Source organism: Raphanus sativus, unplaced genomic scaffold (genome assembly GCF_000801105.2).
Source record: "Raphanus sativus cultivar WK10039 unplaced genomic scaffold, ASM80110v3 Scaffold0837, whole genome shotgun sequence".
Classification (NCBI taxonomy): Eukaryota; Viridiplantae; Streptophyta; class Magnoliopsida; order Brassicales; family Brassicaceae; genus Raphanus; species Raphanus sativus.
The window spans coordinates 1-14,108 of record NW_026616152.1 but is presented as its reverse complement, the minus strand read 5'-3'; the positions used below and the strand labels follow the sequence as shown (position 1 = coordinate 14,108).

General features: G+C 33.7%; 4 protein-coding genes across 32 annotated transcripts; 2 read left to right on the top strand and 2 right to left on the bottom strand.

Annotated features, from left to right (window-relative positions):
* Positions 1-185: 185 nt before the first annotated feature.
* LOC108838218 (NEDD8-conjugating enzyme Ubc12) lies at positions 186-1,634 on the bottom strand. 2 transcript variants are annotated; one of them, XM_018611178.2, is made up of 6 exons: positions 1,476-1,634; positions 1,182-1,327; positions 972-1,080; positions 807-885; positions 622-738; positions 186-545 (listed from the first exon to the last, which is right to left on the bottom strand). In XM_018611178.2, the coding sequence occupies exons 2-6, from the start codon at positions 1,294-1,296 to the stop codon at positions 408-410; spliced, it is 558 nt and encodes a 185-aa protein (XP_018466680.1). In that variant the 5' UTR covers positions 1,297-1,327; positions 1,476-1,634; the 3' UTR covers positions 186-407. The 2 variants fall into 2 exon arrangements, with proteins under 2 accessions (XP_018466680.1, XP_018466681.1); XM_018611179.2 differs by having other exon boundaries at positions 1,182-1,311; positions 1,476-1,618.
* Positions 1,635-2,407: 773 nt separating this feature from the next.
* LOC130494389 (methionine aminopeptidase 2B-like) lies at positions 2,408-4,456 on the top strand. Of its 4 annotated transcripts, none has more exons than XR_008940651.1 (6): positions 2,408-2,977; positions 3,156-3,201; positions 3,287-3,385; positions 3,473-3,572; positions 3,666-3,991; positions 4,152-4,456. XR_008940651.1 is itself a non-coding variant. In XM_056997810.1 (5 exons), exons 1-5 carry the CDS (start codon positions 2,794-2,796, stop codon positions 3,678-3,680), a joined length of 444 nt encoding a protein of 147 aa, XP_056853790.1. In that variant the 5' UTR covers positions 2,408-2,793; the 3' UTR covers positions 3,681-4,098. The 4 variants fall into 4 exon arrangements, 1 of the variants encoding a protein (XP_056853790.1); XR_008940652.1 differs by having other exon boundaries at positions 4,116-4,456; XR_008940653.1 differs by having other exon boundaries at positions 2,411-2,977; positions 3,476-3,572.
* Positions 4,457-6,113: 1,657 nt separating this feature from the next.
* Positions 6,114-9,546, bottom strand: LOC108851385 (uncharacterized). 25 transcript variants are annotated; one of them, XR_008940668.1, is made up of 6 exons: positions 9,319-9,505; positions 9,096-9,189; positions 8,944-9,025; positions 8,338-8,453; positions 8,159-8,248; positions 7,168-7,527 (listed from the first exon to the last, which is right to left on the bottom strand). XR_008940668.1 is itself a non-coding variant. In XM_056997812.1 (5 exons), the coding sequence occupies exons 2-5, from the start codon at positions 9,175-9,177 to the stop codon at positions 6,341-6,343; spliced, it is 312 nt and encodes a 103-aa protein (XP_056853792.1). In that variant the 5' UTR covers positions 9,178-9,189; positions 9,319-9,546; the 3' UTR covers positions 6,114-6,340. The 25 variants fall into 25 exon arrangements, 2 of the variants coding, with proteins under 2 accessions (XP_056853792.1, XP_056853791.1); XR_008940666.1 differs by having other exon boundaries at positions 8,338-8,479; positions 8,944-9,020; XR_008940667.1 differs by having other exon boundaries at positions 8,944-9,020; positions 9,319-9,503.
* Positions 9,547-11,087: 1,541 nt separating this feature from the next.
* On the top strand, positions 11,088-12,952 carry LOC108854063 (calcium uniporter protein 1, mitochondrial). Its single transcript, XM_018627559.2, has 2 exons — positions 11,088-11,776; positions 12,143-12,952. Exons 1-2 carry the CDS (start codon positions 11,204-11,206, stop codon positions 12,602-12,604), a joined length of 1,035 nt encoding a protein of 344 aa, XP_018483061.1. The 5' UTR covers positions 11,088-11,203; the 3' UTR covers positions 12,605-12,952.
* The last annotated feature ends 1,156 nt before the right edge of the window (positions 12,953-14,108 follow it).

Below are 14,108 nucleotides of genomic sequence, written 5' to 3'. Positions count from 1 at the left end.
AAAACTGTTCAATGCTCAGGTCAATATAGGTTATTGCGTTTGTAAATTGTTTGCAAATTTGATAACTCATAAATTTTATCACGTTTTTCTTTCAAGATTAATAAGTTTTATATTTTATAACGTGATTCTTGGATGTTCTATGATGGCGGTTCTGTTTGGTCTGAAATGATCTTGAGAGTTTTCAGTTGTTCATTAATTACCACACACTTATAAACTGAAACCGAAAAACCAAATCCACAATTTTTGAGTTTTCATTTCCTTTCAGTCTCTAAGGGAAAGGGAGAACGTTTTTTCAAAGGCAAGCAAACAAACAAGGGTCCTTTGAGACAGGAATTACATTGGAGGATAAAGTGGTTTTCAGGTTCTTATCTTTCTTGCTTGAAGAAGACCAACCAGAGCTTTTTTTGTTAGATACAGCGAGGGAAGAAGGTTTGACCAACATATCCACCGGTCATAGCTCTACGGACATTGGTCTCAAAGAGCTTTGGGTTATCCCTTAAAACCTGCGCAGCTTCATGGTTCAAGGGATCTTCAGAGTTGGGTTCCTGAGGGAATAAAGAACACTCAGTTTTAAGAAGACAAAATAACACAGAGTTGGGTTCCTGTGGTAATGTTTATTACCGTGAAAAGATGGAAGAGTCCATAGATAACAGTGTTAATGTTGAGAACAGGTTTCCAGTCTTCACGCAAGATGTTGAGGCAAACGTTTCCTTCCAAATCGATATTGGGATGATAAACCTAATAAAGCAAACAATCAGGAAGTAAAGATAGAGAGCTACAAGGAAGGAGCTTATTCATAATCATACCTTGGTTTTGCATTTAACTTTAGGAGCTTCATGAGGATAGACAGGAGAGACTTGGAAGGTGAAAACAAACTTACCATTACTGTATCATTCATAAGACAAAAAAAAATTTAAAATAAAAATGAGTTTCAGAACCGTTCTAAATGGAAAAAAAACTCAGGACTTAACTGGTAGTAACCATCATCGGGTTTAATGGAGACTTCAAAGTTCATCAAATCATCTTTGCCATTGGGAAATGATATCGTGCAAGAGCTCGGAAGATTCAACTCTGATATATCTACACCACCAATCAAAACAACCGAGAAAGATTTAAAAACTTAAGAAAGATAAGACGATTAGGAAAGAAAGATCAAAACATATATATATATAGACAGAGACCTTTGTGGAGACGAAGTTCACCGGCAGATTGCTTCTTGACAGAAGCTCCTCCTCCTCTGCTAGCGTTCTGAGCTTGTTCCCTTTGCTTCTCCTTTACTTTAAACAGTCCAATCATTGCTTCTTCAAGAAACTAACTCACACAACAGCTGTCACAAATCAAAGATCAATTGATTCCATATGTGATGATACTAAAACACTAGTAGATTGGTATCAAAACAAGCTCAAGAAGCTATCAGAAAATTTCAAAACAATAATAGATGGAATCAGAGAATTGAGGAAGAAGAAGGTGCTTACAAGTTTATCAATTCGATAAGAACACACAGATGATCGGAAGAGATATTACGACTGAATCTAAGGGTCGCCAATTCTCTCTCTCTCTCACCCACCGGATTCTCTTTTTTGTCGACGCTCTCGAGTTAAGAAAAAAAAAAGAATCGTTACTGTTCGCTGGCTGTCTTTGTTGATTACACAACTCGCTCCATTTAGGCCCATGTTGGCCCGTTAGCTATGTGATATCCATTAAGTAAACACTTCTATCAATTCGTTGGGTAGTTTGCGCGCGCATTATTTACAAAGTATGCCAAGAATCAGACATTATTTACAAAGTATGTTAGTTCACAAACCAAAACCCAATCAAAATATCGGGTTCTTAAAGCCTCTCTATTTTTTTCGTATTCCAGTCCACCTTAGTATATGCAAAGATAACGATGTATGTCAGTATGTATGTAGCTATTGGAAATTTGGAATCATGTTCTATTCGACCCGAATTTTAAGTGTCCGATCGATAGATGGATTTGCTATCCTTTTGCATCTGACCGTACCCAAGTCCGTACAGAACCTCCCCATGTTGTTTTATTTATTAGTAACTAGTGGTGTTCCGGCGCTACGCGCCGGGTATTTATATTTTATTTTTAATGAATTTTAAATCAATGATATGGTCTTATTAAATAAAATATTTTCAAATATATGAAGATGTAAATATGCTGAAAATAATAATAATTTATCTATTCTATTTGATAATAGTTAGTAATAGTAGTGTATCAATTTGTTTTGTTTTGTTTTGATGTTGCTTATATTAAAGAGGAATATGATAAATTGTTTTCACTGCTCAATTCAATAAAATAGAATAAATCTATAATATAATGCCGGAGTTCACTCCCCATATAGAAGACACGTGTCCTTTTCACTAAAACGCACAGTTTTATTTAACTGATGTTTCTAACTATTGCGGGCTTTGCGTATGGGCTTGGGCTTCATGATGTTTTGACTTTTTATGTGTCCATTTTGAACTTTCTTCTTCAGGAATTAGGGTTAGCCGTTCTCTGCGATGAATGAGCTCTAGCAACAATTGTGATCAAATCGAGCATCCAAATCGTCCTCGAGATCAAGCAGCCATCGTTTCGTATTTGGTACTTAACCCCAGACGTTATGAGTTGTCTTCATTCATTGGCTTTAAGAGATGTCTTAACTCCACCGACGAGAATCAAGCACGACGTCTCATACAATGATATCATCCAATTCCAAGGCGGTTTCTTCAACTATAAAAAGGGCTCTTCGAATACAATAAGCTTTCTCCGATCCTCTTATTCGTTGTACGACGAATCGATTAAAGATGGCGAGCGAAAGCCCTGAAGTCGTTGTTGCTCCCGTTATGGAGAATGGTGGCGCTGAGTCCTCCTCCTCCTCCAAAGGGAAAGAGGAGGAACAATTAGAGTCGGAGCTTTCGAAGAAGCTTGAGATTACAGAGGATGCAGTAGAAGAGAACGAAGAAGACGCAGAAGAAGATGGAAGCAAAGGTGAATACTTTACTCTTTGTGTTCTGTTTTGATCATGTAGTTTTGAGCTTTTTTTTGCTGACTCTGTTTCATGTACCCATTAGGATAAAAAAGGATCCGTTAGATATCTCTTTGTTTCAGATTGATTCATTGTTCTTAGGTTGATTAATATATTGCATGTTTCTTTTGTTGTTTTAAGGTGAGACATCAACGAAGAAGAAGAAGAAAAAAAAGAGTAAAAGCAAGTAAGACATTGTTTTGTTTTGTCTTTTTCTTTCAGTTTACTTGGTTTGGTGTTTGCTTTAGTGATGGTTTCGGTTATGTTTGCAGGAAGAAGCCTCAACAGACTGATCCACCTACAATCCCTGTCGTTAAGCTTTTTCCATCTGGAGAGTTTCCTGAAGGTGAAATCCAACAGTACAAGGATGAGTAAGTTTCATATAGCTTTTGTCTTTTTTCATCTGTTAAGAGTCTTTTTGTTGTCATGACACTATGGTATTGATCTGAGCGATGTAGCAGTTTGTGGAGAACAACATCTGAAGAGAAGAGAGAGTTGGAGCGTTTGGAGAAGCCTATATACAACTCTGTACGCCAGGCTGCCGAAGTTCATCGCCAGGTTGACTTTCTTTTAACAGATCAAATGACCATAGATTATTGTTTTTTTTTGTCTCGCATTTTTTATTTATTTATTTATTTGCTAATTTTTCAGGTAGAAAATATGTAAGAAGCATAGTGAAGCCTGGAATGTTGATGACCGACAAATGCGAGACACTTGAGGATACTGTGATAGGTTCCAGTTCGTAGGACGAGCAGAGCAATTAAGAGAATGGAAGCTTGAGGAAGAAGAAACATATGAGACAAAGATGGTCAAGGTGGATAGCAAAGACTCTGAATGGAATAGAGTCTTTGCTCAAGAAAACAAAAAAAATCCCCAATCATGGCAACTTCATCTGTTTTTCTTGGTGGTTTGAAGACTGGTCACTGCTCATCCACTATCCATGTGCAATTACTCTGATTCTGGGAAGCTGATTCTTGGTGAGTTGAACCTTTTTTTTCTCATGCTCATAGTATTTTTTATAATTCCGGTAATGATCTTCATAAGGATGAAACTTTTATATAGAATTAGATCTTCATTGAACCTATTTTTGTTTTTTCATAGTGCTCTTTGATAAAGATCTCTTTTCACATTCGGTAGGACCGTCTCCAGACTGGTTCACCGGTGCAGCCAGAACTTCAGGCTTTCAGACTCACTTCTGAAAATCCGGTTCAGTGATTCAACCAGTCTAGATGTGCTAATATCCTGTTCCTGAAGAATGTCAGGTTCGGTGATCATGATTTGCTTCTTCGCCTAGCCAATACCAAGCACGCATCTTCCAGGCATTATATTATAGATTATGTATTAACGTTGTTTTTATTTCAAAATATTTTCTCTTATGTAGTTTGGTATGGTTTATTAAAAGTCTAAAACTATAATAAAACAGAACCAACTTTTCAACATAATTGTCTTTTCCACACTCCCGCTTTTGGTTAATTAACCACACATTTTAGACAAAAAATGCCTGTAACAAAACTTCAACAACGCAGACTAGCCCAAAAAATTAATAAACATCAAACCAAAGAAACATCCAGTATAATCCATAACAAATTATAATCCTACAACGCTCTTAAGGCATTTACTACACTTCAAGCGGCTGAATATAACATCCAAAAAATCTGTTCCAGATGATACCAAACAAATTAAAAAAAAAAATCAGTTAACCATGTGAACCAAAGACAGCAATAAAAATTACATCACATCCCGCACGTCAATTTTGAACCCTAAGTATCTTCCCAAGAACAGGTTGTTTAATATGAAAATTTTCATATAATTTGCAATGGTGGCTTGCAATCTTCGGATCGGTGTAAACTTGATATAGCGAAATGAGCTTCTGGTTTGTCGATTTTAATGGTGTCTGGATACAGAAATTGATTTTTCCTTCACGCTCCTCCTCTCATCGTTCACTGTAATCGGTTTCTGTTTGACGTTTGTCTTTGAACTTTTATCTTGCGCTCTGAATTGAGCTTATGATCATTGGAACAATCTTCGTTAATTCCTGTTTGATTTTGTTCGCAGCATAATTCTGAGAAAGAGTTGCATTGAGTTAATATCAAATTATTATGCCACTTGCCTTATTTTAAATAATAAATTGGCCATTTTTCTAAATTATAAAATTTAAGAAAAATCTATTAAATTCAATAAATACAAATATTGAGAATAAAGTAAAATAGTTATGATTTTTATGAATTGTTAATATAGCAAAAATATATAATTTCTATAAAAATAGTAAAATTTGTAATAAAATAGTGAAATTTATAATTAAAAGAAACTGAAAATAAATTAAAACTTAAAATATACTTTTATGATTTCGTTTATTTGTTACATGCGCGTAGGGCGAATCCGAACATTTAAAAACAAGTTTTAATTAAAATATTACATTGACCCATAAAGTATACAAAATTCTGTTTCTTGGTATATTTTTTTCAGGCTTTTTTTGGTAAGATGACCAAATCCCATAATAATTTAATAACTACAAACAGTTGTTGATTATTTATAAGAGTAACAAAAAAAAAATCAAAACTCTTTTGTTGTCAAAACTTTATTTGTCGTTGTATAATTTTAAATGTAGCTAACTTAATTGGTTCCAAATTTCATCAAAACATCATTCTTAGAAATATGTTACCCTAGAATAAGAAAAATTAATTTTTCACTATTCATATAAATTTTCAAATTTAAAATTCAAACTTTCATATCTTTTTCCTTACACTATTTGATAAACATACTAATAACTATCTTACTAATCACTACCAACCTTCGAAACCTCAGTTTATAAACATGAAAACGCAATAACAGTAATATTTGTTCCAATAATTACAAAGATAAGATATGCAAATAACAAGACATATGAATTAGTTGGTCATTTTGTATTTAACCTACTTAAACTGTGTAACCTCCAAATTTCATTTACACACTCATAGATAACATAGGAATACAAAATTTAAAAAAAAACAAACAACAAAATCCCATATAAAAAACGAAACACGTATCGATAACGTATCCGGCCCCGCGCTTGCGCGGGGGCTATGCCTCTAGTAGTTGCTAATCGTGAAAAAATTAATATAGTTCAAATTTAAACATAAATTTATCAATATCGACTTCGATATAACCACAACTTAATTTCAGACAAAGTTGACATTTATTACACGAACTTGTTCTCTTTTATTCCTGATAGAAGAAGCAAATCACAAATGGATGTGCTTATAAAGCTGAAGTTGTTCAAGCTTTTGCAGTGAAAGCTCCAGCTTCAGTTAACATAGGAACCAACTTTCCGTCTTTGTGCTGTTTGGTTACCGCTACAAAACAATGAAAATCACAAAGATTTTGGTTCAGAGGAAACGCAAAGGAAAAATCTTTTAAAAATTTGAAACAGAGTTTGGATCCTTCAGGTGAGTCTGAATCAGTGTAATAGAAATATATTTGTTTTTTTTTAACACTGGATTTTTATTAATTTGGGATGGCAATATACCTGAAAATTACAAACGAAAGATGAGACAATGATGAACATAATGGATCACAATGATCTTACCAATCCTAATCTAGGATGGAATTCTTGAGAAACATTGATAACTTAATCCTTACCAAAAGTTAATATATATTTGATTTATTATTTTGTATTTCATTATAGATTTTTTTTTTATCCTACTTCCATACTTCCATTTTCTGTCCTAAACTTCTTTTCGTGTAAAACATTTTTTTAAGGGTGGCATTTCGCTTATTTTATCAGTTCGGTTCGGTTTGGTTAATTCGGTTTTAGAATTTTTTCAATTGAAGTAAATCATAGTTGGTTTGATTTGGACCGATTTCGGTTCAGTTTGCATTTCAGTTCGGCTTAATCGGATTTCTCTAAGTTTATTTCTTTTACGAAAAATCATGTTGTAATCTTCAACCGAACCGTTCGAGTTGGGAAAATCTTCAACCGGAAGATTTGATAGTAACTTTGGTTTGGTTCGAATCAGTTTTGGTTCGGTTGGTTTGAATCGGTTTTAGTTCGTTTTTTTTGTCCACTCCTATATTTTTACTCAATGTAATCTATAAAAAAATAATATAACACTTGATCTAGACTAAATAGATAGCTGACAAAAAATACAGTCACACCAAAAATGTCAAAATGAACTTTTGAAAAACATGTCTAAACCATTAGAAGATATGATCAGAATATATTTTAAAAAAAAATCAATGATGAAGTCTACACCAAAAATAAGTTTGATTTTGTCAATACATTAATCTTGTTTTGCACTTCTAGTAACTGATGTGTTTTCTGCACTGCATCACAATGGACTGCAGCCGAGTTCTGAGATGCTTGAAACTGACGATATGCAGAGACTGTTGAAGACTGTTGGTCAGACGGATGAGTTTTGTTACGGCTACAATATCCCGTACCAAGCTCAGGTCCGTAACATGTACACTAATAGAGGCTCGGGAAAAGCTGTGGTGGAATGGCTTAAACTTAAAGCTGTCTTCATACGCAAGAAAGCTGCAGAGAGGAGGCCTCAGATTGTAGAGATTAAATGAATGAAAAAGAAACTAAGAGAAGTCTCTTAGGGTTAGTTTCAAAAAATAAGAAAGAAAAAAAAAGTCTCTTAGGCTCTTATTTTCACACTTTGCGTTTTTGTGAAAGCTTCCGTAAACACAAGAGTTCATCTTTTGGATGAATAATTTAAGAGTACAGAGAAGTGGACTTTGTATTGTCTTGTAATACTTTACTTGTTTTCTCTCTTATATTTCGTGTTATTTTTTCTTGTTTATGTCGTTGTTTTCATGTTAATTATTTTAACACTTATGCTTCATTTCAATCTCAAGCCACAATTATATAGATGTCTGCTCTAGAAGAGTTTGACCAAGAATTGGAAGAAGATCATAGATGTGGCACCGTAACAATGTAACTCAGTCGTATTTTATTCATTTTCTATTGGTTAGCTTTTTGATGTAAGGAATGATCCAGAGTAGTAAAAATGGTCTTTTCACACAAAAATCTGTAAAAAGAGCAAAAACCAACCATTCATACTCTTCTCAAAAAAGAACTTACAGATTATGGAACTAAGAATCGTTCAGAGCAGATGTAAGTTCTGAACATATAGATATTATGGAGAAGAGACAGAACTTACAGTTGGTCCATAGTCGCGGAGCTAAGAATCATTCATACTCATCTCAACAACTCTGATATCATATGGAAGTTGTTTCCTTGCATTTTGCCACTAACATTCAGGAAGCGAAAATAATTAGTACGACTTTCATATAAACCCGAAGAGAAAAATTTTAATACCAGGTATGACTGTAAACATACCTGAGCGGGCTTGCACTGACTGTCACAAGTTCGAATTCTGAGATAGCTTTTGCAACATCTACGAACACTCGCTGTGCAGGTCGTTGTGCGGCCAGTTATACTACCATTCATGCAGCCTGTTATGTCAGAACAAACCCCAGATCTAAAATCATAAAAGCAAGCATGTTTAAGGTATGATTTAAAAAGGTATGTTTCAGGTTAAGACTAACACTGTTTGATTCATGCAATCGGAGATCATTGGAGGTTAACATAATCACATGCTTAGAGATTTTTTTTTTTTTGTGATAATATCCTAACTGAAATGACAAATATATCAATGTCGCAGATCTCGTCGTCTGTAAACATAATTTCGTAGCTAAACCTTCAGGAAAAGAAAAATCAAAATACAACGGAAACTCCAAGACGAACAAAACAGAAAACTCAACAAACACAGAAGACAGTAAGTTCTAAGAGATAAAACATACACACTGAGAATATAAAAATGGTTTTAAGTATAAAAATCAAAAATTAGAAACTTAAACAAAAACCTAATAAAACTCTTCCTAAAACAATAACAAATGCTTTCATGTCAAATCCAATCACCAAGTGCATAAATTGATATTAGACCTAGCATCAAAGCGTTCCCACTGCTTTGTGAGCTTCGTCTTTATACTTAAAGCGGACAAATGCAAAAAGCGTATCACCTGTCCTAAAACGAAAAAACAACACACATCAAATAAGAGAAGCAGGAACTGACTCAATTACAAAGACACACAGACCATTGTTTCTCCTGAAAATCGATCTCCAGGAATAAAGGCATCCACAACCTTTCATACTTTGCAGACAGAGGATAGAGATCATATGCAGTTGTACCTACCCAACATAGAACAAAGCCCTAAATCCCTCAGAACGAAGATTATGATTTAGATTTCCAGATAAAGAAGATTCTTTCAGGTGTTTGGTCTGAGAGTGAAAAATACATGTTCTTCGAGGAGATAGTACCTGGTGAGGGTGGCTATGATATCCGAAAATCCATGGTAGGTCTAATAAATCAGAGGCCGAAGAACAATACGAATCCTAGAATTGTAGTGTGGTTCTTGAAGACGAAGAGTTTGACTATTGATTTCAATTGGCCCACTTAACACACGTAGTAAGCCTATCTAAATCTCTGAAGCTCAAAAAAAAATCAAACGAAAAAAAACAAAGAGCTGAACACGTGTCCAAAAACGCCCACACCCTATTGCTGATGTGGACGCAGGAGGTGATAGATAATCCAACTTTATTATTATAGATAGTATATATTAAATTTAGGGTGTGGTGTATAATCAATGGTTAATGGCGTCCATTCTTTTTTTTTTTGGAATCACCGTGTCTTGTGGTGTTGGTACATGCAGCGTGAGGATTTAGGTTTTATATTTTGAGCCCTTTTATTATCTTATCCGTATGCTCCATGTGCATATATTCGTCTAATACTAATATGACATTATCAAAAATATACTACCGTTAAAATTACAAACATAAAGTAAAATTACAGAATCTGATTTCCTTGGTTGATGTTGTGGTGTATCATATTCATATGATGATAATGCGTCGAAAAGGAATAACTACAAAGTTTGGTATAATCCTGATTTCCGGGAGTGTATGAAACTCTGGAAACTAAATGGATGTCTATTTAAAATCCTTTGATATTATTGTGAAGATTCTAACTAAGCGGACCTTATATCCAGAGCTATACTACATTAATAAGAAATATTATAGTTGGTTTAATATATTGAGGTGCACATATTTCATATTTGTAATGGTTATAAACAAAGTTGTATCCCATAATATTTTGTGACTATAAAAGAACGGGCCACTTGCGCAACCAAACCAATTGTCACTTGCTTGATTTTCCAGCATTGTTTTTTATAACTTTATAGAACTGGGTTGAAAAAGAAAATGAATTGCTACTAAAATAAATTTATCATTTAATTTATATTAATGTTAACTTGAATTTATATCAACTATATTGATTTTAAAGATACTAATAAATAGTTTTGTAACTGAATAGTTATTTGAAATTTCCATTATCTTTGTAATTTCTATAATGGTTTTCAATGTATAACTATCAACTACATTTTTAAATAAATTATATATTTTTGTTCAGTTAACATATCTTATTTGGTGATACTCTTTATCCTAACCAGTTTTAAAAACAAAACTTATTTTATCATTATATTATTATTATTTGGAAGATAAGCCTAATAATCTTGAGCTCATTACTCTTATCACCAAATTAAACCAAATAATACAAAACCTTTCACCAATTTGGCAAAGATTAAATGGAAAATGTGGCAACACGTCAACTTTCAATATTACCGGATTTCCACATATACATACACACAAACATCATCCTTTCTAACATAATCATCTATATGTAAAAGATAAGAAGTCAGAAAACCATTTTCTTACTATATGTAAAATGGATAAAACAGAAAATATGTGGCGACACGTTTTTAGTTTTTAAATTTGTTGTTTGAAGAAAGATAATATTTACAAAACTAAAATTATAATCGAACGGCTATTGAGGCCCCGCAAGATATCACCAACAAAAGATCAAACCACGTGGACGGTTGTCAGCTATCCAATATTTCAAGAATTGTTCACAAAAATGCAGCTTCGTATATAGTATTTGAATTGATATATATCGGCTGACGTGTTCGGGACCCACTTAGTTATTTTGTTTTATGACAAAAAGTATTGTAACAGAAGACTTTGGTTATAACCTATATAAAGCTGTCTTGCCCAGATATTGTTGTTCAATGTACATCGAATTCACTCTTTCTCTTTGTTGTTTCTTTTGGATTTCGTATTTGATTATTTTGTTACTTTTATTTCGATTTTGGCAATGGCTATGGGGAAGCTTTTGTCGCAGCGTCTGTTCAACATCTCTAAGATGTCGTCGCAAGGTCTCATGAACTGTCGAATCTCTTCTTCTTCGTTGGCCGTGCGAACCAGGGTTCCCAAAGACCCAGGAGAAGCCTCGGTTGATCCCGAGCCTGACGATTTGTCGGTTCCTCGGAGGTTTTTCCAGAACATCGCCGTGAATTTGATGGATACGACTCTGAAGAAGCCTGTTGGGGAGAGTTTGATGGATAAGCTTCGAGAGATGGATGTGAACAAGGGCCGGATTCGATTAGACGGACTTTCGCCTCCGACGAAACCCGCAGCTGTGGAGGAGACGGTGGCTTTGGGGCTTACCGTGCAAGACGCCAAGAAGTTGCTTAGAGCTGCGCAGATTGAAGTTGTGAAAACGAAGTTGATGGAGACAGGGAAAAGCTGGATCACTTACTCAGAGTTTGTGCGTCTCTGCAGTGATTCTTCTTTGGGTCCTGATCATGGAACTTGGATAGCGAAGATGCTTGATGATTCAGGAAACGTCATCGTTTTGGGAGATTCTGTTTGCTTAAGACCTGATCAGGTAACTTGTTATTGTTCTTTTTCCTATTTTCTTAGGCCAAATCCAAATAATCATTTAATTTAGATCGATGTTCAAAAAATCACTTGGTGGTCACTACGGCGTCTATACCGATTTTTAAAAAAAAGTTTTAGAAAATTTGTATTGGTTACCGAATTTGCCGCCTAAACAAAAGCTTAGGCGACGCATATACCAGTTCCCAGAATATTGATTTGGATTGTTGAAAAATTAGTCATTAGTCTCGTTGATCATAAAGCTGTCTTGTGTGTTTTAGATGCTAATCACGTCTATTAAGGCTTAATTATAGAGGTGGTGAAATTTCTTGTTATAACCATAAGTTATTTATGTTATTGTCTTATGTGTGATCAGGTAACCAAATCCATCGAGGGCCTGCTTCCTTTACCACAGATCCGTAACCCAAACGACCCAAGAAGAAAGGAGCTAAAAGAGCTTGAAGCCATAAAGAAGGTCATTGACCAGAAAGCACATTCATTGGTGAGAAGAGAGCTTCAGGCTGGTCTGGGTTATATGATCCTCCAAACCGCATTGTTCATGAGGCTAACCTTCTGGGAACTCACATGGGACGTTATGGAGCCAGTCTGTTTCTATGTCACATCTATATACTTCATGGCCGGTTACTCTTTTTTCCTTAGGACCTGGAAAGAGCCTTCCTTTGAAGGGTTTTACCAAAGCAGGTTTGAGGCTAAACAGAGGAAACTGATGGAGACTCAAGATTTTGATGTTGGTAGGTACGATGAGCTGAAGAAGCTGTTTAATCCAAAACCTTCTTCAGCTGCTGCTTCCAAGATTCTTGGAACTATACATAATTAATCTTTGATAAAGGACAACTTGTTACATTTCGTGATGGTGTCTCGTTGTCCTAACCTGAGAAACATATACTATTAACAACCCAAAAACTGTGAAAGAAAACAAAATAAAGTGTTTGAATAGGTGCGGCTTATGTTAACTTTTGGAAGAGTAGATAATATATCGAGTATGTATACTACGTAAAAACTTTGGAAGTATAATCATATATTTGTCCAACAATATCTCCATGTGTATGGACTTTCATTTCTTAAGTTTGAGGTTCTTAATTTTTTAATTGTATACTATTATTGATTGTATTATTGTATCCAGATAATCTCAATAATGCTAATGTATCATATCGTCACGTTTGTAATTTCTTATATATTAATATTATTTTAGGAGCACTAAATAAAAATAACCTTGTTTTCATGGTGATTTACATGGATGCCATTTACACTTGGCAATTCCACATGCACTCTCAGCACTTAAATCTAAAGATCATTTATTAGCTAGAATAATTACAGGATTTGTCATCACCCGTCACATTATAACATTAACTATAATATATGATTCATTGAGATTTTCTAACCAAATAAAAAAACGTTGATAGTCAATTCTATATGATTGTCGATAATTTAGTGATGGCAATGATATATATATATATATATATATAATGCGTGCATACATATATAGTTTTATATAACACATGTGATCACCGCTAATGTTATGTACTTTTATAGTTCTTTATATTTTCCTCATACATTTACATATATATCATATATCATATTATAAAATCTTTCTTAATAATACAAAAAATATAATGCATTACTATGAAAATGATGAAATGATAATGCATTCTTTTTGTAAGAATACATCTTTTGATCTGTGATTATAATGTTTTCTCGAAATCAAGATTAGGTTGAAAATTCTATGATCTTTAAACTATGAAAGTATAAAAAAAAAGTATTACAATGAACGTGTTAAAAAAATATATTGCATTTTTATTTATATGAGTCCAATTTTTTGATCTGTAAATATAATATCGTCTCTATATCAGTTCAAAATATATTTTTTTCCTTTTTACTATGAAAGTGTTAAAATATCTAATGGTTATAACAATTAGAATGCATTCATTTTGTATGAATCCAATTTTTTTTAAAAAGTTGTTGTAGTGTCGTCTCTATATAAATGTTATATACGTTCACACATTCATAGTTAATGTAGGCTCTAATTTCATTCGTATCTCAGTCAAATCACTTATTAAAGTTCTTTGTGTTAGTAATTTGCATTAAAGAAACATATCAATCAAGGTCATATGATATTGTGATTGATTAAAACTTTAATGTTTATCGACTTTTATATATTTTGTTAAACACGATTTTGTAACCAAAGGCAATCAATATTAATTTCCTGATGATATGTGGGTTGAACATTTTGAATTAATTTAGGCATATATGTACACGATTTTAGTAACCAAGGCAATCAACATTAATTGCCTAATGATATTAATTTATGCACATTTTCAATA